General features: G+C 42.8%; 1 protein-coding gene across 5 annotated transcripts in view; it reads right to left on the bottom strand.

Annotated features, from left to right (window-relative positions):
- The window catches only part of adgrg6 (adhesion G protein-coupled receptor G6), a 131,652-nt gene that overhangs the window by 86,715 nt on the left and 21,753 nt on the right, over window positions 1-23,184 (bottom strand). For 3 of the 5 annotated variants that reach the window (XM_059648750.1, XM_048535908.2, XM_048535910.2), the window contains exons 3-5: window positions 14,821-14,921; window positions 5,837-6,181; window positions 2,472-3,095 (exon numbers count right to left, since the gene is read on the bottom strand). In XM_059648750.1, coding sequence (XP_059504733.1) covers window positions 2,472-3,095; window positions 5,837-6,181; window positions 14,821-14,920 — 1,069 coding nt within the window. In that variant the 5' untranslated portion in view covers window position 14,921. The remainder of the gene's footprint in view (window positions 1-2,471; window positions 3,096-5,836; window positions 6,182-14,820; window positions 14,922-23,184) is intronic. The other 2 variants (XM_059648751.1, XM_059648752.1) reach the window with 2 other exon arrangements.

Raw genomic sequence — 23,184 nt, 5'->3', positions numbered from 1 at the left:
TAGAAGACATCTGAAATCTGCATTGTGTGCGGGCAGGTGCGTGCAGATATGCACATTCATATCCGTGTGTGTGCATATGTGCACATCTACATGTATGCATGTGTATCCGCAGAAACTAACGTATATATGTGTATGTGTTTATATATGTGCATTAGCATGTGAGACAGACAGACATAATGAGCCTGTGTGTGAGAGGCAGAACACACGGTATGAAGATTGACGATGTGAGATTTTCTGTCTCTGCACATCCCTACGTGTGTAAGAAAGAGTTTGGAAATTGAGCGTCTGCATAGGATCCCTACTATAGGTGTGGAAACAGGCCACTGGGCCCAACAGGTCCACAGCGCCCCTCCGATGAGCATCCCACCCAGACCGATTTCCCCTAACCCTGCAGTTCCCATGTCTAACCTAATTTAAACATCCTTAAACAATTGGGCAATTTAACATAGCCAATCCACCTACCAGGCATATCTTTGGACTGTGGGAGGAAACGGGTGCACCCAGAGGAAACCCACACAGACACAGGGAGAATATGCAAACTCCACACAGACAGTCGCCTGAGGTTGGAATAGAACCCAGGTCCCTGGTGCTGTGAGGCAGCAGTGCTGACCACTGAGCCACTGTGCCATCACATGTGAGAGATTGTCCGTGTGAGAGAGAAGGAGATTTTGTTATCTATCAGTGTGAGTATATGAGTGTGTGTGCACATGTAGATTGCATGTGAGGGTGTGTGTGTGTGGATGCATGCGAGTGTGAAGGTGGGAGTGTATGTATATGAGAAGCCATGTATGTGGCAGACCAATTGAACAAATACTTTGGATCCATCTTCACTAAGGAGGACACGAGTAACCTTCAGAAAATGCAAGGGGACAGAGGGTCAAGCACGAAGGAGAAACGGAAGGAAATCCTTATTAGTCAGGAAATAGTATGGGGGAAATTGACAGGATTAAAATCCAATCAGTCTCCAGGGCTTGCTGCTCTATATCCCACAGTACTTGAGGAAGTGCACTAGAAATGGCCAACACATTGGTGATCATTTTCCAACATTCTGTAGGCTCTGGAAGAGTTCCAATGAACTGGAGGGTAGCTAATGTAACTTCACTCTTAAAAAGGAGGGACAGAGAAAATGGGGAATTACAGAACGGTTAGCCTAACATTGATGGTGGGAAAATGCTAGAGTCTATTATTAAGTATGTAATAACTGAGCATTTGGAAAGTGGTGACAGGATGGGTCCTAGTCAGCATGGATTCACTGAAGGGAAATCATGCCTGACAAATCTTCTGGAATTTTTTGAGGACGTGACTAGTAGAGTGGACAAGGGTGAACCAGTAGATGTTGTGTATCTGTACTTTCAAAAAGGTTTTGACAAGGTTCCACACAAGCAGTTAGTAAGGGCAATTAAAGTTTATGAAGGAGGTAATGTATTGACATGGATTGAGAATGGGTTGGCAGCCAGGAAACAGAGTTGGAACAAACAGGTCTTTTTCAGAGTGACAGGCAATGATGCATGGGGTGCTGCAGCATTCAGGGCTGGTACCCCAGCTGTTCACAACATGTTTTCACAATTTGGACAAAGGAATTGAATGCCATATCTGCAAATTTGCAGGTTAACACCAAGCTGAGTGGCAGTGTGTGCTCTGAGGTGGATGTTAAGAGGCTGCAGGGTGACTTGGACAGACTGGCTGAGTGGGTGAATACCTGACAAATGCAATATAATGTGGATAAATGTGAGGCTTACCCACTTTGGGTTGCAAAGACAGGAAGGCAGGTTATTATCTGAATGGTGGCAGTTCAGAAAAAGAGGGGTGCAATGAGGCCTGGTTGTCATGGTGGAACAGTGGCTGAAGGCTGGCATGTAAGTACAGCATACAACATAGACTGGACAGACTGGACACAGAAGAATGTCCCTGATCTTGGGGAAGTCTAAAACTGGGGGTCACAGTCTAAGAATAAGGGGTAAGCCATCCTGGGCTGAGATGAAGAAGAATTCCTTCGCTCAGATTTGAGAACCTGTGGAATTCTCTCCTACAGGAAGCTGTTGAGGCCAGTTCATTAGATAGATTCAAGAGGGAGCTGGATATGTCCCTTGCAGCTAAAGGAGTCAAGGGGTATGGGGAGAGGGCTGGGATGGGATACTGAGATTGCATGATCTGCCATGATCATATTGAATGAAGTACAGGTGTGAAGGGCTGAATGGCCTACTCCTGCTCCTATTTTCTGTGTTACTGTGTTTCTATGTATGTTGGAGTTCTTGTATTTGTCATCAATATTCTTTGCCATCACTACTGTGTTGATGACAATTGCAGCCAAAGTGCCGTGATATTCACAGAGGCGAAATTAACAAGTGTGAGCGAAGAAGAAATTGAAGGGCTGAGTGGGGCATTATTGCATGGGAAACATCCAGGTAAAGACAGCAGAAGAGATTCAAAAAGACACCCCAAACCCATCAAATAGTTAGCAGCATACTTACCACAGCTCAGGTCACTGTTAGGTTCCAGCACATCGACAGGAATATCCCAAAATGAGTTGTCCCAGTCCACAACATTCCCTTTCTTGTCACAGGTTAGGTCTAGCAGTGCCTGACTGGACATGCTGAAGTTCCAGAGCCGGACATTGTAGAGCTCACCTCTGTAGGTATTGCTGGCTGGAGTCACTTTTGGTGCCAGCGAGAGGGTGCCACTTCCTGCAATGACCTTGTTCTTAGATGCTGGGCAGGGGTTGAGCTGGTACTTGTCTTGGGCTTGGGTGACGATATTGCCAGACATGCCATCCCAGGCAAGGCACAGCCCCTGCCAAGTGTCAGTGATCACCTTGTCGGAGAAGTGCTCATCCCAGAGCTCACCCACATCACACACCACATCAGAAACTTGCAGCTGAATGTCATCGTCGTCTTTCTTGAACTTGATCTGTGCCTTGTCACTGCTGTCTGTGTATGAGAACAAGGTCCACCCGTTCTTCACCCTGGATCCCTTGGCCTCCAGGCATACTGTGAACTGCCGCAGCTCTGGGATGGTGACAGAAGGGGAGACTGCAACGGTCTGTCTTTGAGAAGCCTCCGACAACACCAGCATCTGATTCCGCAGTGAGACCGCCACTGAACGGTAACGCAGAGAGGGGAGGCAAAACAAAAAGCAAAGGTCAGCTGTGATCTTACAGGAAGAGAAAGTCTAAACACAAAGACGTGGAAGCTCTGTCACTGATGACCATTATTATGGTCCTCCCACGTGTTCAATGCAGTAACAATCTACAGCTGCAGCAATATTCCAACTTAATAACTGGCTAAGAACAGGACAAGAGGAGCAACTGTACAGTAACACCATCACCTCCAGAGTGATGAACTTCAATTAAAAAAAAAAGACCACTGCTTTCTTTTAAAGACTGTTCAAGATGGTCAGTGAGGCTGGGCACCTGAAGAATTAATAGTGAAAGGCATTAATGAGACCATATCTTGAGTACTGTCGATAAGTTCAGTTTCCCTACTGGAAAAGGGATGTAGCTGTATTGTAGGCAGCTCAGAGAAGGTTCATTACATTCATTCCAGAGATGACAATGTTGTCTTATGAAGAGAGATTGAACAGTTTTGGTCTGTCCTGTCTGGAGTTCAGAAGAATGAGTGGAGGTCTCATTGAGATATATAAAATGGTTAAAGGAGTCAATCCAGATTTGGAGGTCATAGTTTTAGGATAAGGGGTAATAGATTTAAAACTAAGATGCAGAGAAATTACTTCTCTCAAAGGGTCACAAATCTGTAGAATTCACTCCCCCAGAGTGTGGTGGATGCTGGGACATTGAGTAAATTTAAGGAGGAGATAAACAGATTTTTAATTTGCAAGGGATGAAAGGATTACGGAGATCAGACCAGGAGAGTGGAGTTGAGGCTGAGATCAGATTAGCCACAATTGTATCAAACAGCACAGCAGGCTCGAGGGGCTGAATGACCTATTCCCTTTTACCTAGTTCTGATCTTCTTACGTGATATATGTCCATGTCTGGTTGATCTGTGACTTGGAGGGGAATCTGGGCGTTGTGGTGTTTCCATGAACCCACTGTATTTATCCGCCCATAAGTTGTGGAGGCAACAGGTTTGGAAGGTATAACTGAAGAAGACTTGACAAGGAGCTATAGTGCAGAGTTTCGTCATGGGAAGGGATGGATGTTTAAAAGAGTAGGGGTGCTGTCAATCCAGCTGACTGCTTTGTCTTGGGCAATATCAAGCATTAAAGGTCCAATATCATCTCAGGCAACATGAGCAGTAGACATGCCCAGTGTGACATACAACACAGCAAAGGCATTTGGAAATAATTGACTGAGATAGTCAATTTTGAGGCAACCAGTTTGGTGCCCATTATAATGTAAGACGTAAATTGTCATGTTGTATTAGTCTTGACACCATCAACCTAACTCTTCATTCTTTCATTCATTTACTGAGCAAAAACATAATGAAGCATGGAAAGCACAGAATATTTTTATGATATGTTGGATTTCTCATATGTAAAAACCTCCAGTGGAAACCTGACAATGCATCATTCAAAAGGGGAAATCTATTTTATCAGTTCCTTGCTCAGTTTGGATTAAGGATCACATCTGATGACAAAGTTATATGATGTATTGCAACCATGGAACTAAACTTCCTCACCCAGCCATACCTCGTTGCCCTGTGAAGGTGGTAGCGAGCCTCCTTCTCAAACAGATGCTGGTGCAGTAGTCTAATGAAATTGATTAAACTACCAGACCATCTCAGGCGCCAGTTAATAGTTAACTGAAAACTTAAAGAACGTGGATGCTGTAAATCAGAAACACAAACAGAAATTGCTGGAAAAACTCAGCAGGTCTGACAGCATCTGTGGAGGGAAATGAGGATTAACATTTTGGATTGAGTCACCCTGCCTCAGAGCTTGGATTTTGTTTTTGGCTTTGTTTTTGCATTTGTTAAAAGTTAACCACATTGGAATTTACACTGATATCACATATAAGCCCAGACAAGGCAAGGATGGCTGTTTAAGGGGACTTAGAGCCCTAGTTTATCAATCATATAAAGTTCTGTTACCTTTTAATTTTTCATGGGATGTGGGCACACTGGCAAGGCCATCATTTAATACTCATCTCTAATTGCCCACTGTTGCTTTTATCCTGAGTTGATGCACATGAGAAAAGGCATGATGGACATACAATGCATTCTGTTTGCTAGAAGTTACACTGGTCCACTCCAATTCTTTGCTTTGTGGTTTGTATACAAAAGGGCCAACTTCGCATTGTTTTATTTCAATTAGTTGCAAACTGTACATCTGCTCCAATGTGCTCACACAGAACGTGTTTGCAACAACAAAGCTGGTTAGAAAACATAAACCAATTTAAGAAATGCTTGATTGAGAAACCACGTAAAAGTCATCCCTGGGCATATCTCAAAGTTTAGATGAATGGATGCGAGGGTTACGTGAGGGTAGAATTTCATCGAGGGGGTTCAGATGGTTTGAAAATATAATAAGGAGAGCTGGGAGGCAAGCTGGAATTTAAATAAGTCGATCACTAGATGAATTATAGAATAATGGAAACCTGGGAATGAATTGCAGAATGCAAATTTAAAGGATTGCCTGGCGTTGTCACATCGCAAGCGTACTGCACACAAATTAGCGGGTGCATTTCCTGTGTCGCGACATGAACTACCCTTCTAAAAACAAATGCCTGTAAAACAAATGCGCAATTCTGAGTAGGCAAAGGTGCTATGTAAATGCAGGTCTTCCTTTCCTTCAAATGTGCCATTAGTCTCGGCAGAAAACATTTCCAAAAGCCATATAATGCAGTAAGTTCTTTTTGGCCATTTCTTTTATCACGTACCTTGCCTGTAGGTGACCCTGAAGCCTTTCTTTTGGATGCTAAAGTCGGTCTTGAACGTAACAATCATTTCATTCCCTGTAGAGTTCAACGTGAGGCCCTTAGCTGTGACACCGCAAAATTCTATGAGCTCGGCCCCAGTGTTTATTGATACAAAGTCGTACAGACATCTTTGTGCTTCCTCTAACTCGAACTCATGAAAGGTCAACTGTATGATAAATCCAGGAGGGGCTCGGATTGTCCACTGGCAACTTAAATCAGAAATATACTCCCGGGGGAAGCAAGGGGATGCGAACTGTCCGGTGGGACTGGTTAAAGTTTCTGTGCATTTTGAGCAGCCCAACACTGCTGGATCCAACAGGAAAGAAAGAAAATGGAACAACAAAATTATACTTGTCAATGTGACCCACAAAAAAAACACGACGCGTGTTGGGCAGAGTCCCAACAAGATCAAGACAGGGAAATTGCCAAGAATTAGTTCCAGGCGTGCAGTTAGTCATTTGGAAGAAGGGCTTTTGATATTAATTCTCAAGAACACAGCACTGGGATTGTTGCCAGCCGCAGTGTGGACCTTCGGGGCTCTTTGCAAGTGTTCACCTCAGACAATCCGAACCCACGCTCCAAAACGTTCACAGCTCTCCTCCCGAAAACATTGAGTGACGCTGGCCTGTTGTGTCCCTCACTCCATCGGCCAGTCAAATCAATTGGACAAACTTCACACCATGGTCTGGACAGCTGATTACTCACCCTAGACAGCATCATAAGGCGGGGGGAGGCCATTCAGCCCTCAAGTCTTTTCTGCTCTTCAATTACATTGTGGACAATCTATCCCTCTTGGTTGCATAGCCCTTAAAGCTGTCACCCAACACAAAACTATCACTCTCCTTTTCACCATTTTCAATTCACAGCCCCTGCTCCCCACCCCAGCCTTTCTTGAGGATGGCATTTCGCATTTTCCCAACGGTGTGGGTGAAAACTACTGGTCCCTGAAAGGGATAGCTCTAATTTTAACCTTGGGCCTTTATGTTTTGGGACTGTCTCACCAGGGCAACAATTTTTTCCTCTCTGTCCATCTTGCCAACTTGCATCATAATTGAGCTTATTCTTGTCCTTAGCAAAAAGGGAAACTCCCTTTTTGTGCCAGTCAGGAGCCAGACTGTTAAATCCATCACTTACAAGGATTATATGTGTAAAGAATAGAGAGAGTCCGTCCCCTCATCCGCCTCTTCAATGTATCAAATTATTCGTGTGCTTTCATCCACAACCTCTGTATTCATTGGTCACCATGGACTCCCGATCTGGCAAGGCTCAAGTTTTAAAATTTTCATCTCCGTGATCAAATTCCTCGAAGAGCTCTCTGTCTCTGCTATGCCCTCCAAGCCTGCAATTTCCATGTTATCTGTGCACCTCCAACCCTGACCTTTACTCACATTCCAATTTTCCTCACTCCACTGCCCCTCCCGACAGTACGTTGAAACATTGCAAGAACCTGAATCTGATGTGCTTGCTGCATGACAGAGGGTCTTACTCTCAGACTTCCCAGATTCTTCCTGGAGTGGGTCAATACTGGATTGCAGCCTCTCTACAGGGTCACTTGCATGACGTTACTCTGGGATCAGGCTGCTCTGTAATAGGGTCCACCTTGTTCCAGAGTATTAATAGGAGGATCTTCCAGCAGAAGGCTGGAATACAGCCCTATTTGAACATGTCCATTTATTAGCTGAACTTAATCCATGAACAAACGTGCCACACCATGCCATCTGTCTATTACCTACCATTCAACCCTGTTCCTATTAATTGGGATTTCAACAGTCTAAGACCCAGGAAAGGGTATGTTGCCTGACTAAGAGTGACAGGTCCCGTAACTGTGGCAGAAACAATACTCTAGTGCTGTGAGGACACTGAGATGAGAAGCAGTGACAGCTTTAACAGCAGCTTGGCAGAAAAAGGATTGATGTAAAGATAGTCAGGGCCACACACAACATTCAGGCCACGCAGGAGCAGGAGCAATTTTTTTTTGCAAGTTTTAAAAATTATTTTTTGCAACCCTCGCCAGCTATCAAGATGTGCCAGTACAGCAAACATTTATAATGTCTTCTTCTGGATCTGAGCCCATTCTATTCCTAACTCTTCAGTCTGCCCTTTATCTCACTTAGACACTTCTGTCCTGCCACTGTCAATATTTTAAAAAAACTTTAAAATCAAGATCACCATGACTTGTGGTTTGCTGTCAAATTTCGCCAGACAGCACTTCTGCAAAGTGCATCAGGATAGTTTCACTCCACTAAAAGCGCTATCTAAATGCAAGTTGTTGTTCTGCCATTCAAATGAATGCATTCCATGATACTCAGGTGGCTCATTCATAATAGCATAAAACTATGCAATACATAGCTCTGAGAGCTATGAACTATACTGAACAATAAACACCAGTATATAATAACACCAACAGTGCCAAACACTACTAACAATACATAACACTGCAGATATGTTAGTGTTCCACCACATCACCCAACCTGTCCACTTCTATCTCCAACACTGACATAGCCAGGAGCACTACCAAGTTCAGGTGACAGAGCATTCTAGATAAATGTACATCCTCACTGCATTGAAGCTTCTGGTTCCTCATAACCTCTTGGGAGCACTACCTTAAGAACAGTGACGAGTCAAAAATGAAATCCTTCTACCATCTTCAGTAAAGCCTTTAACAAGGCCCCTCATGGCAGAATGTTACAGAAGGGAAAGTCACACGGGGTCAGAGGTGAGCTTACAAGATGGGTAAAAATCTGGATCAGTCATAGTGTACAGAGGGTAGCGATTAAAGGGTGTGTTTCTGAATGGAGGGCTGTGACTTTGGGCTTTCCTCAGGGATCAGTGTTGGGACTTTTGTTATTTGTAATATATAAAAATGATTTGGAGGAGAATGTAACTGGTCTGATTAGTAAGTTTGCCGATGACAGAAAGGTTGGTGGAATTGCAGATAGCGATGAGAACCATCAAAGGGTACAGCAGGATATAGATCGGCTGGTGACTCAGGCAGAGAGGTGGCAGATGGTACTTAATCCAGAAAAACATGAGGTAATTCATTTTGGAAGGTCTAATCCAGATGGAAAATACACAGTAAATGGCAGAACTGTGAAGAGTACTGATAGGCAGAGGGACCTGGGTGTACAAGTACAGAGGTGGAGAAGCAGTCAACAAGGCATACAGCGTGCTTGCCTTCTTCAGCCAGAGCACTGAGTTTTAAATTGGCAGGTAATGTTGCAGCTTTATCGAGCCTTAGTTCAGCCGCATTCTGAATATTGTGTCCAATTCTGTGGTGGCTTTGGAGAGGGTAGAGAAAAGATTTACCAGGATGTTGCCTGGTGTGGTGGGCATTAGCTATGAGGGGACGTTGGAGAAACTTGGGTTGTTCTCACTGGAATGACGGAGGATGAGGGGTGACCTGATAGAGGTCTACAAGATTATGAAGGGCATGGACAGATTGGACAGCCAGAAGCTTTTTTCTCAGGGCAGAAGGTTACTAGGGGGCATACGTTTAAAGTGTGAGGGATAAGGTTTAAAGCTGATGTATGAGGCCAGTTTTTTTACCTGGAGGGTGGTGGCTGCCTGGAGCTCACTGCCAGGGGGAGGTATTGGAAGCAAATATGACAGTCACTTTTAAAGGGCATCTTGACAAATACATGAATAGGATGGGAATAGAGGGATACAGTCCCCGGAAGGGTAGGGGGTTTTAGTTGTGATAGGCAGCATGTCAGTGCAGGCTTGGAGGGCCGAAGGGCCTGTTCCTGTGCTGTTTGTTTGTTGTTCTTTGCTCCTGGAGTAACCAGACATGACTCTCATCAGTAATGCCAACATCCACACAACAAAATAAATATAACCACTGTAATTATACACTGTACACCCACTGACAATAGATAACGCAGTTAGCAACAGCTAATAGTAATCAATAATACAATCAGTAAGAAATTACAATTTCCATACTATACAGTAATACTCAATACCAACAACAATAGACAATGCTGACAATTATATGTAACGCTATCAAATACTGACAATCTGTAAAACTATTAATTATACATCACACAGTCTACTTTTCAGATTATAGGACACAATTCATAAAAGCACAATTGACAATGTCCATTACTGTCAACTGTTTCTCTTATCAACAATGTGGAGTATTATCAATTATAGATATATATCAAGCATTATTCCCATCACATAAAAGCAGACAACACTCAGTGTTATCCCAACATTCAACACAATCAAACTCAGTGTCATTAATATCCAACAATATTAACAATGCTGATTATCACCTGTTTCATAAAATGTTTCATAACATGCAACTTTCTCAATAACACATATTGTAATTTCTACCTAACGTACTCATAATTTCCACAGTCTTGGCAATGATTTGTTTTCAATTCATTCATGGGATATGGGTGTCGCTGGGTACACTAGCATTTATTGCCCAAATATAATTGCCCAGATGGCATTTTGTTGTGGCCCTGGAGTCACATATAGGGAAGGATTGCAGATTTTCTTCCCTAAAAGACATTAGTGATTTTTTTATGGCTCTGGCGAATGTTTCACGGTTATCATTAGATTCTGAATTCCAATTTTTTTTATTGATTTCCAATTTCTACCATGGCAGAAACTCAAGCCAGAATATTACCTGTGTGTCTGGATTGTTAGCTTAGTGATAGGTCCACCAGGCCATCCCCTCCCACCATAACCATGGATTAACACTGTTAAAAATATATTTGCATTTAAATAAGAGGTCAGCCTTGAAAATCTGCTGTTCCATTCAGAACCATACCAGAATCAGTATTTCGTGCATCCCCTGCATCTGCCGACTCAATAATGTATTTTATCATAAATTCAACTTGCTTGCACTCTCAGAGCTATCCACAAGTTTCCCTCTGAGACCAGAATTCAGACAATGAGGAATATCCAGACTAAAACCATTCTTGATTGCTTCATTTCCACAGACCCCATGCTACGTCAGCAGAATTCAACATTTCTGAACCTTGTGAAAATAGTGTAAAACCTACAAAGGGCATTTGGATTTTAAATCTTTCTCCATAAAGCACCATGTCATGGACTGCATCTAAACTATTTATAGCTCATGGCCGCAAACAGAGCTTGAACTATTCATTGCAATTAATCAGGCAAAGCTTCCAAATACTTCCCTCCACAATTATAAATTCAACCCTGACCACCTCCCTTTCACAGACATCCTCTATTTTGTGCCCTTGGGGCACGGGAATCATTAGTTCTCTCCATTGTAACCCACAGTCCCATTCCTAACCCAGTACTGATCCACCTCCCTCTTGGTGTTCCAATTTCATGTTGGATGCATTTCCAAACTGTCAGGCACCATTCTCACAACTGGTCACGTTGATGCAAATAAAATCTCCACCCATGGGGTCATTCTTTAAGCACGCAGATCTGATATGCTCTCTGGTGTGGCAGCACTGCAGCTGAACCCATTATCAGCCCCAGTGCTCACTCAAGTGAATCCATTCCACCATAGAAACAAATACTTAAGGGTAAATATTGCAAGGGTCGGGTTTTTTTAAAATGTGCACTGGTTGTGTGCAAAGCCTCAGTATGTCTCTTGCAATATTGTCAATTAATTCATTCATGTGACATTCTTCTGTTAATTGGTTCATTTTTCTTCACTACAATAGAATGATACAAACAAGGTAAGGCTTTTTCCATTCAAATCATCACTCAATTATGTTTTTATTGCCTTTAGACTTGACTATTTCTTTACATTCCTGATCAGCCTCACATCCACCACTCTTCATAAACTTGAGCTCATCCAAAACACTGCTGTCCAGGTTCTAGCACACAAGGCCCATTTGGCATCATCTCTCTGAAACATGGCTGATTGGCTGCCTGTTAAACAATGATTTGAAAATCTTTGTCCTTGTTTTCAAACAATTCCATGGCCTTGCCTGCAATCTCTATCCCTATCCCAATCTCCATGGTACTGCAGTTCTGAACTTTCGATTAACACTGATTTTAATCTCTCAACAATAGCAGCCATGCCTTAACTCTGAGCTCTGGAATATTTCCTTTGCTCTTTGCCTCTGTACATCTCCTTTGTCCTTCATGACCCCTTTTAGGCTTTTAATCGCTGTCCTGACATCTCCTCTTTTAGGCTTTTCATTCATTTTGAATCTACTCACACATCTGGGAAACAGTGTGGAAAGTGTTACTAATAAAGGCACTATATAAATATAACTCCTCGTCATTGCTGTCCACCACCGATACTGCCAACATTTATCAATACACCTGAATGTTATTGGTCTACAACAACATATTTAAACAAACATATTACTCAAATTTCTACGGCTTTCTCCTGAAGACGTGAGCCACATCCTTCCACTCCCATAGTTTTCTTTCTAGCAAGACTAATGTGGTAAATTCTGGTGGGATATTTATCTGTGGAAGCCATTCACTGTTCTTGGCCCATTGTGCAAGTACACATACTTTCCAATTGCAGAAGCACGCCAATCAATTCTGGCACCAAAATCCATGGTTTGATCAGAAAACAAGCACCTTCATCCAAAATAGCAGTCACCCATGATGCCTCTTCTCTATGAGCTCATGCCAGGCAACATTCATCAGAAGGGACACCAGACAAATAAAAGATCAAGGGACACTAGCCATGACATTTTATTAGGATGGGGGGGGGTATGCAGGGAGTGTTTCAGAATATGTGCATCCCATTGACAACAAGATCTGCTTTTTAGATTGCCCAAGTGATTTAAATCATGCACATATGTTAGTCCCTCATTCTGGGTTTAGTTCCATAAATGAAAGCAAGCTTGCCAAGAGAAATGGAATGGAATAAATTGGTAGCACAGAGGAAGAACAAGTAGAATGGAACAAACTAGAAATTAGATTAAGAGAAAATTGCAGCACACGACAAACAATATAAATCCAGAAACATTTTGGTAACACATTCATTTAAAACCTGCTGTTGTCGATATTAGTATCTCATTTCAACAGAATGTTTTGATACTCCATGGTGCATTATTTTAATGTAGATTTGACTCCTATAATTTACGCAGAAAAAAGCAGATGTTTACACAGTCTTCATGTTGTTGCACTGTGCCAATGTTCCTCACAGTTAACTCGTACATGCTGTGCCGATGTGTCTAATGGATATTGGCCATGTAAACATGTCATGCTGTAATTACACTCTCTCAACAGTGGTGGCACTACAGTCATCCTCAGCCTCGCTTCACCCAGCCTGTGCTACTGGAAAGCTCCTTTCTTCCAGTCACTTTAACTTCTGTCCTCCCCAAATTACTAATTAACCACAAACTTTTCCATACATTGAACATTTAAGTGGCTGAACTTACATTTTTCATTATAAGTTCCTATGCCTGAATTTACAAAATGCGAATTGATGACCTGTAATTACATCCTATATCACCAGGGGAGGAACTGCAGCACCATGACTGCTAGGAGGGTTTAATTGTAGCATGACGCATTATCACAGAATCTGACCATTTGGTCAACTGGTCAGTAGCAGTGTTTGTGAGTTCATGCCAGCCTTCTTCATCTCGGTCTCTCACTGTAGTTTTCCATTCCTTTTCCTTACAACTAACTTCCCCTGAAGCGTGTCCATCCATTCATTTTAATTGTGGCAACCAGTTTCACACTATCTCCAGTGCATCTGTTCCAACGGCATCCCCTTCCACCAACCTACTCCAACATGCCTTCATTTCTCCCCAACAGAAGATGGATCATATGACTCTGAAGCGAGTCATACAGCATGGAAACAGACCATTTAGTCCAACGAATCCATGCCGACTGTAATCCCAAACTAAACCAGCCCCACCTGCCTGCGCTCGGGCCATATCCCTCCAAACATTTCTTATTCATGTACTTATCCAAACGTCTTTTAGAAATTATAACTGGACCTACATCCACCACTTCTTCATGATGTTCATTCTGCACACGAGCCACTGTGAGGAAAAACAATGTCTTTTTAAAATCTTTCTCTTCTAACCTTAAAAATATGCTCCCTAGTCTTGAAATCCCCCACTCTAGGGAAAAGAATCCTGCCATCCACTTTATTTGTGCCCCTCATGATTTATAAAGCTCCATCAGGGTCACCCTTTAACCTCCTATACTCTAGTGAAAACAGTCCCAGCCAATCCAGCCTCTCCTTTTAACTCAAACCTTCCATTTCTGGCAACATCCTGGTAAATCTTTTCCGAACACTCTCTAGCTTAACAATATCCTTCCTACAACAGGTCTACCAGAACTAGACACAGTATTCCAAAAGAGGCCTCGCCAACATCCTGTACAACCCCAATACTCAACGGTCTGAGCAATGAAGGCAAGTGTGCTAAACACCTTCTTAAGTGAAGTTGAATGGTATTTGCAATCACAATCTAATCACCTCCCGCACCCTCCAAACCCCCACCCCCCCTCCGCCGTAACCCTGCTACACTTAAACGCTACACTTGTCTTGGCTCCTTCAGTGCAATATTATGAAAATCTAAACCAAAGAGACAAATAAAACAAACTGTGGCTACTGGAAATCTGAAACAGAAACAGAAATTGCTGGAGAAACTCAGCAGAGAAGGATCATTGGATCCAAAATGTTAACTCTGTTTCTCTCTCCAAGGATATTGTCAGACCTTCTCCAGCAATTTCTGTTTTTTTTCTTCCAGGAAAACTGCTCACTTCGAGCAGATAGATTAATGGAGCAATCACAGACAGAATGTCATCCAAAACCTTTAACAATTCACTCACTAATATCACCAACAGCAGGTTTGGACCATTGTTGTTAAATGCTCGAAATAAACAAAGTCAAAGCTTTAACTAGAAAAAGCACATTAGCTGTGAAGTAAAACAGACATGTTTATCATGTTTATCGCTCCCCATGTGTCTGTGTAGGTATGATAGAATTAAAACTAGAATGATATTTTCCATGTATATCCGGGAAGGAGAGGGCTTACCTGTGGGATCAAGGCTGATTGCGAACGTAGCCAAATGGCAGAGAAAGCTCCAGAAGCTCCAACCTCGCTGAAAGCTCCACCCACTGGCTTTGTGGAACATCCTGCAAGAGGTGAAACAGGCCCAAGAGCAACGGTGAACAAGGATAAAGTTTTCAGAGAGTTTCAGGCTCCCATTCAAAGCGGTTTTTACATTCACCAACTGAACGGGGCAAAATGTTCCCCAACTGTTTATGTATAAAGATTTGATCATTGTACAACTTGCCTCAACAATATACTCAGGCTAGAAATACCACATGGTGCACCAGCTCCCCCTCCACGACTTTTCCAGAAAATGGGACAGCCGTCACTCCTCCAGGATGGATTGGTAAAAGTTGCAAGATTGTTCCAACTCAGTTTATTCTTAAAAGCTTGTGCTGAAAGCAACATAGGTGCATTCACACCCACCCAACACCCACCCGAATCCCAAGCTGCCAGGAATCAACTTAATTAGTTTCTTTACATTGTGTAGCCTTCAGTTCATGTCAAGGCCATATTGTAGGGCTGGAGATAGCTCTTCATAAAAGACATTGATGAACTGGGACAGGCTTTAGCTTACGTTGTGTTCCCAAAAGTTGATCGAATTAATTCAGATACCTCAGAGGAGCCTCATTAAAGGGAGAATAAGCAGTGTAGGAGTAGGGTAACATAATGGTTCGAATAATGAGTTCAAATTCCAAAATTTTGGCTGGGGAAATTAAGTTCAATTGATTAAGTAAAAGAAGAATGACTTTGGAACAAAGGCCTAGCATCAATGTCCGCAATGATTTCATTAGTTTATTGTAAAAATCCAGCTGGTCTATCATTGAAGGAAACTGCCGTCTTTATCTGATCTGGTCTACATGTGACTCCAGACCAACAGCAATGTGGTTCACACTTTAGCGCCCTCCGAAATGGAGTATGAACCATTTGTTCTGTAGCAAAACACTGCAGAAAAGCCACTTACACCACAACAGCTGCAACAATTTGAGAAGGTGACCACCGCCAGCTTCTCTAGGGCAAACAGGAAGGCCTAAAAATGTAGGCCTTTCCAATGACACTCACAAAATACCAAATTCAGCTCTTGGAACTCTGCAACACTGAGGCTCAGCCAAAATTAGCTACCTGTCTCAGAAACAAATACATAGGACCTTCCTTCTCAATGTATCTCAAGTCTATGTTGGGCTGTACTCTGAGAATCACTCATCTATCTTAGGGTCAGGGCTAAGGGCCCTGGAAACCATGGTAGTTTTTCTTTATTCACAGGACATGGGCATCACTGGCCAGGCCCATCCCTAATTGCTCAGCAGGTAGTTAAGTCTTAACCACATTGCTGTGGGTATGGAGTCACATGTAGGTTTAGATCAGGTGAGGACCACAGTTTCTTCCCCAAAGCGACATTAGTGAACCTGAAGGTTTCTCCCCCAAATAATGGTCAGCATTAGGCGCTTGGTTTGTTATTGAATTCAGATTCCACCACCTGCCACGGTGGAATTTGAAACTGCATCCCCAAAAACATTAGCTGGGTCTCTGGATTGAGGGTCTCACGAGTACACCACTGGGCCATCACCAGACTGTGTGGTGGGTGAAGGGTGGGAGTAGCTGGTGAAGAGGGTGGAAAGATGAAGACATGTTGGAAACTCTAACAGACAGATGGGACAGTGAGAATGTGAGACTGGCTGTCATGGGGAGCGATAAACATGAATTGGACGGATGCATTTAAGGGAAAGTTAGAAATATGGGAAAGGACTGGAAAACTATGCTTTGAATCCAACTGGATAACAGCGCCAGCACCATCAAAATAAATCAGAATTATCCTTGAAACATCTTGTTTAAACATGTTCTGTGCAGAGAGGAAATCGAGAGCACTGGGATTTCTGAGTCAGTCTTTCAATTTCAATTCGGGAAGGAGAAACTCGAGACTATTATTAGCTTCTTTTCATCACTCTGCCATTACATTGAGCTTTCTGCTTTGAAACAGTTGCCGAGTGGGATTCAAGTTGGAATTCTCCACGATGACTTCATTAAGTTCCACTCCAATGACAGCATAAGTGAGAAATTCTGCTTCCTTGAGGGTATTCCCTATTATAAAGACACACTGGGTACAAAGTCTCACTCATTTCTTTTGGAAGATAATTATATAGCATAAAACCTGTTATCATGATCTATTCATAGACAGGAATAAATGGAGATGTGTCGATTATAATTGAACAGAGAGTAGATTCGCCCCAACTTCAAAAGATACCAATTTAAAACATCCTGGCTACATGAACAGGCTTAACAAACTGGGTCTCTGTACTAACGGTATGTGTAGACTGTACAGTGTAGACTATTTGACTGGGAGGATAGCGAGGAGTTAAACTATCAAGACACCACAATGTTTTTTTGTAAGTTATTTGGCTCAACTTGATAGTTTAGGGAGGTTCAGGTTCCCTCTCACTTGTTTCTACATCAGACCCAAACTAAGATCAGAGTTAATCTACATTTTCCCAGCTATAAAAACAAAAAGTTTGGCATCATCTGTGGACAGAAGCAGAATTAATTCTTTAAGCCATCGACCTTTTACCAGAAATTGTCTGAAACGCTGCCTTAGTAATAGCGACAATGAGTACATCATTGATTATCATGAAAAACTATCTGATTTCTTTCTAAATAAAAAACCGAAAGAACTGCGGATGCTGTAAATCAGGAACAAGAACAAAAACAAAGCTGCTGGAAGAGCTCAGCAGGTCTGGCAGCATCTGTGTACAGTTCTGAGGAAGGGTCACCAGACCTGAAACGTCAACTCTGTTTTTTCCCTTCACAGATGCTGCCAGACCTGCTGAGCTTTTCCAGCAAACTTTGTTTTTGTTTTTGTTCTCGGTTTGTTTCTGTTGTTTAGGGAAAGAAATCTACTCTGGCCAACAGAGGAGTGTAGTCCACTCTCAGCTGCTGTCTGAAGCAAGTCCCTCAGTTCAAGGACATATAGAGATGGGCAACAGATGCAGCCCTGACCCATCACACCCACATCCTACTGAAGAAGATAATGTTGCCAGACCTGCTGAGTATTTCAAGAATTTTTTTTTTGTTTTTTATTTCAGATTCCTGGTATTTTGCACTTGTATTGTTACCTTTTCCAAGAACTGGAACATGACACTGCTCAAGCAGTGGAATCAGCAGTGAATTCATTCCCGTGAGAGCTGGGCCTGTTCTAGACTGGGATCAAGGGGTCAGTCGGTACCGGAGTGATCTCTCAGTACAGCGTGGAGCATGTCTGAATCACAAGGTTGTGATTGTCAATCCTAGTCTGTACACATACACGGGTGGTCTAGGCAGTCACTCCCAATGCAGTACTGAGGACGTGCTGCACTGTCAGACGTGCTGTTAAGTCAGTCTCATGATTTATTGCTGTAAAAAAGTCCCCATATATTTCAAAGGATGGAGTGTGCATTCTCCTCAGAGTACAGAGAAAAATAGATACGCCAAAATACAGCAGTAAATCTAAAGGCAACTTGACAGGATGGACACTTGAGCAGAAAGGACAGTGGGAAAGAAAGAGAAGAGGACTGACTGGATTGGCCTGCAGAGAGCTTGCACAGACTTAACAGACCAAATGGCCGTCTTCTGTGCTGGAATGACTTTACAGTATATACCAGCATTCCCTTTGTGCACACAGAAATTTTAGACATATCCCAGAAATCCACCAATGTGTATCCTAATACTGTGCCAGTTGTGTGTACACACACACAGACACGGACACGGACACACACACGCGCGCGTGTGCACGCACACACACCCACACACACAGAGGCGTATACACACACACACACACACACACACACACACACACACACACACACACACACACACACACACACATATGCTCACACACACGTGCACACAGAGTAATGGCCCAACACAGCAGTCTGATGAAAACACCAGCAACTCGTCGAAATGCAAATCTAACCAGATGTGTTCAACAAAAACACCAGAATATGCCAGACTGAAATGCACCAGCAGTGCAACAAAACCTCAACAGCATACCCAGCTAGAAGAACAACGTCCAGATTACAACTATATAGAGTCCCAGGAACAGGAACAGACCCTTCACTCTGACTTGTCCATGCCAACCAGATATCATAAATTATGTTCTCAGGAAGGGACCCCAGACATTAACTCTGCTTTCTCTCCACAGACCTGCTGAGCTTTTCCAGCAATTTCAATTTTTGATCCTTAATGAATCAAGTCCCATTTGCCAGCACTTGGCCCATGACCCTCTAAACCCTTCCTGTTGGTGTACCCATCCAGATGCCTTTTAATCCCAACAAACTACACCACTAACGCATTTTAATCCAACAAAGTGCATCACTAGCAAACTAAAAAGAAATGTAAGTGTATTGTAAACCATCAATAGTTTTGCAAAGCTCAAAAAAAAGCAATAACCCTGGCTTAGTAATGTATAAATTACTCTACCCATAGACAAATAAGACAAATTTCATCAATCATCCACAAAACCACTCTCACCTACAGCAGTATCATCACCAAAACAATTTATCAATCCAACAAAGGCCACAAGTGGACATTCAATCATGGCAGCTATTTTGTCAGGCACCACTGAATCATCTGCCTACTTTAAACAAAATCAAAAGACCAGTGCCTTGGCAAATTTGCCAGAAAGATTCCAACAAAGCATTCCAGCAAACAGCACCGATTTGATCAGAAAATCCTCTGATATTCACTCTTTCATCAGAAAATTTGCCAACCTTCATCACAAATTCACTCAGAAAACTCACCAACATCCACCACCCATTTCACCGATAACTTTTCACCATAACGGTAATGTAATGTCATTGTTGTTGTTACCAAACTCTACCCTCAGCTTCGGTGTTAGTTTCATCAACGTACACCACCAGTTTCAGCAGCAGGTCCACCCACTTGGAACACAGAAATATCAGCAATAATCGCAGTCTTTTGCCTCTGCAACAGGTGTTCTATGAGCATTTCCTGCTGGCTGACAATTGTGGAAATGAACAAACTATTAATCAAATCTCTGCAAAGAATGCAATTACTGAAAGCCTAAGTCTCATTGAAGACCTATACACTGGCAACACAACAGTGGTGGAAGGGAACGGTAACTCTACCACCCCAATAACCATTGAGAGGGGCGTGAAGCAGGGCGACCCACTCTCACCAAATCTATTTAACATTGCTTTGGATCCGTTGGTGTGCTCTCTGGAGAGGGCCAACTCAGGGGTCTCCATGCCCCTGGGTGGCAGAAGAGTCAACTGCTCGACCTTGGCCTTCGCAGATGACATCGCTGTTCTAAGTGACTCACACACTGGTATGGCTAGGAACCTGAAGCTGCTCCAGGCATACTGTGACCACACAGGCCTCAGTATTAATACAGCGAAGACGAAGGGATTCCATTTCACTTTTAAAAGGAAAACCTTCATGTACAATCACTTCGCAAACTGGAAGCTACGGGACGAATCCATAGCCTACATACCCCCAGGCGACACAGAGAAATACCTGGGTGCCCGCATCAATCCATGGGCAGATGTGGCAGATTCTGTATAGCCTTAGACAGTGCCTTTCACTGGCTGTGGGAGGTGCCTCACCACTGGTGAATATTTAAGGCAAATGTGTCAGCAACCTGAAGCAAATATTTCAGGGCTTATTCTTGACCTTTTAACTGACATATCTGTGCTTTTAACATTACGTTCCAGCAATAAACCTTTGCCAATCAACCTTAGGCATCATGCAACTTCATTGCATGTGCATATACCTCTCACATGGCGTGCACCTGGCATTATATAAAACTGTGTTTACCTCTGGTGCAGAAATGTTCACTATGACATGGAGCAAATTTCTTAAATCTTTTGAATTTCTTGAGCTCATTCCACAGACCTCCCGAGGAGGTAGGGAGGCTGGCGTGTGAGCTCTTTTGCAGAACCTTTCAATTTCTGTTCTGAAGGCTCACTGGATTTGAAATGTTATAACTCTCTTTCTGTCTTCACAGATGCTGCCAGATCCTGCTGAGTTTGTCCAGCAACTTCTGTTTCTGTGCTTCTTTTGTCCCAATTGCTGTGTCGCTCTGTGCGGTCACAGACTAAATCATTTAGTTGCCACCATGTTACTCAGATCCACTCACAGTCCTCTGTCCACCCAAAGCCCCGGATCCACAAGGAGAGCAGAGTCAGTCCTGTGAATTTGCTCAAATAATACCCAAAAATCAGGAGCAGCACCATTGAGTTCATCAGGTCTGTTCCACCATTTAATAAAACCATGAATTTAATCACTTGCTGTACCTGAGTACTAGCTCACTGCAGTTCATGGGCCAGGCCACCCAGAACTCTCTGTATTGTAGAGTCCTTCTGTCTCTCTCCATTTCAATAACAGGCTGCTTGACTATTTTCCTGGCCAAAGTGGATACTGACCATCCAATATTTTCTTTTAAATATGAAGGTGGTCAGCAATGTGATTATGACACGTTAATCTGTTTTTTTCAATGTTGATTGAGAGATACATTTATGAGCCAAGGCCTTGAGAAGAACTCTTTGAAATAAACAGCAATGGGGTCATTCCCATTCCCCCAAACAGTCACATGGGTTCTCAGTTTAATGTTTCAGTGGAAGGACTACATCTCTGTCAATGCAGTACTCCACTAAAAAGTTATCCGTTAACATCCTCATGGCCTGTATGTCAGGATCTTACAGGTGAAGGACATAATTACTACAAACTGAGCCAAGGCTGACAGTCAGCCATACCATCTAGGGAAGAGAATTCCACAGACTAACAATCCCCAAAGGAAAAAATATCTCATCATCTCAGTCTTAAATGGGAGACCATTAATTTTTAAACTGTGTCGTCTAGTTCTAGAATCTTCCATAAGGGGAAACATCCTGTCAGCATCTATCCTGTCACATCCCCTCAGAATATTACATGTTTCACAAAGATCATTCTTCTAAACTCCAATGGGTAAAGGACCAACCTGCTCAATTTTTCTCAGCAACACATTCATTCCAGGACGCAGCCATGTGAGCCTTTTCTGAATTGATACCAATCTAATTCTATTCTTTCTCAAGTAAGGATACCAATCTGTGCTTCATATTCCAAGGTGGTCATACTGAGGACCTTCACACTTGTAGCAGCCCTTCCCTACCTTAAGTCTCGATCCCCCCTTTAACAAACAACAACATTCTCTTGGTCTTCCTCATCACTTATTGTACCTGGATAGCAACTTACTACAGTTCGTGTACCAGGACACCCAGATCCCTCTGCACCATTTCATTCTGCAACCTCTCTTCATTTGCTTAATAGACTGCTTCCCTATTCGTCCTACTAACGTCAACAAATTCACATTGTCCCATGGACCTAAAACAACAGCAAATTTTTCTGAATTGTTCTGGGGGCATAGATATGGTGAATAGCCAAGGTCTTTTCCCAAGGCAGGGGTGTCCACAGCTAGCATGCATAGGTTTCAGGTGAGAGGAGAAAGATTTAAAAGGGACATGAGGGATAACTTTTTCACACAGAGGACAGTCCGTGTATGAAATGAACTGCCAGAGGAAGTGGTGGAGGCTGGTACAGTTACATTTAAAAGGCACCTGGATGGGTAGGTGAACGGGAAGGGTTTAAAGGGATATGGACTAAATCCTGGCAAATTGGACTAGTTCAACTGAAGAAACCCAGCTGGCATGGATGAATTGGGCTGAATGGCCTACTTCCATACTGTATGGCTCTATACACCTTAGCATTTCCCCAAGCTGAGTTCAACAGTCAAATGGAGAGAAGCTCCCTTATTCTAACACAGTCCCTTTTGGAATGTGAGTATACCATTCACATTTATGGCTGGATATTTATGTCTGAGGGGAGGAAAAGTAGAGCTAGAACTACTCCTGTAGTGTCAGAGCTTTAGGGCCCTGAAGATACCTTGCAATGATTTTACAGAACTCTGCACTAGGACTAAAAGCACAGTGTGGGTGGAGTTTAGTTAGAGGTGTAAATGTGAGTTTGTTGGATAGAATGCCCTATATAATGTAATAGGTGGATTACAGCCTTGAAAAATCAGACCAGCATGCACAATCATATTGTTTCACATTAATTTACAACAATCAGAGTTCTTAAAAAGCTGCATTTGAAGATAATTCTTGACCTCGTCTTCTCCTTGACCAGCCTAAACTCTTAGAAATGGGGATAAATCCACATGACCTAAGACTCCTGGGTCTTCAATACACAGGATGTTCATATTTCTGACACCGTTACCCCACCCTTCCCCCACGTTTAATCGAATGGAGATTGGTTCACCCTCTTCTGTAGGTCAGCTGATGAGTTCTCAAATCTCAAACCAAAAGCCCATCAGCTCAAGAG

This window comes from Stegostoma tigrinum, chromosome 9 (assembly GCF_030684315.1).
Source record: "Stegostoma tigrinum isolate sSteTig4 chromosome 9, sSteTig4.hap1, whole genome shotgun sequence".
Lineage (NCBI taxonomy): Eukaryota > Metazoa > Chordata > Chondrichthyes > Orectolobiformes > Stegostomatidae > Stegostoma > Stegostoma tigrinum.
Note: the sequence above shows the minus strand (reverse complement) of the source record. Positions and strands in the feature narration are given on the sequence as shown.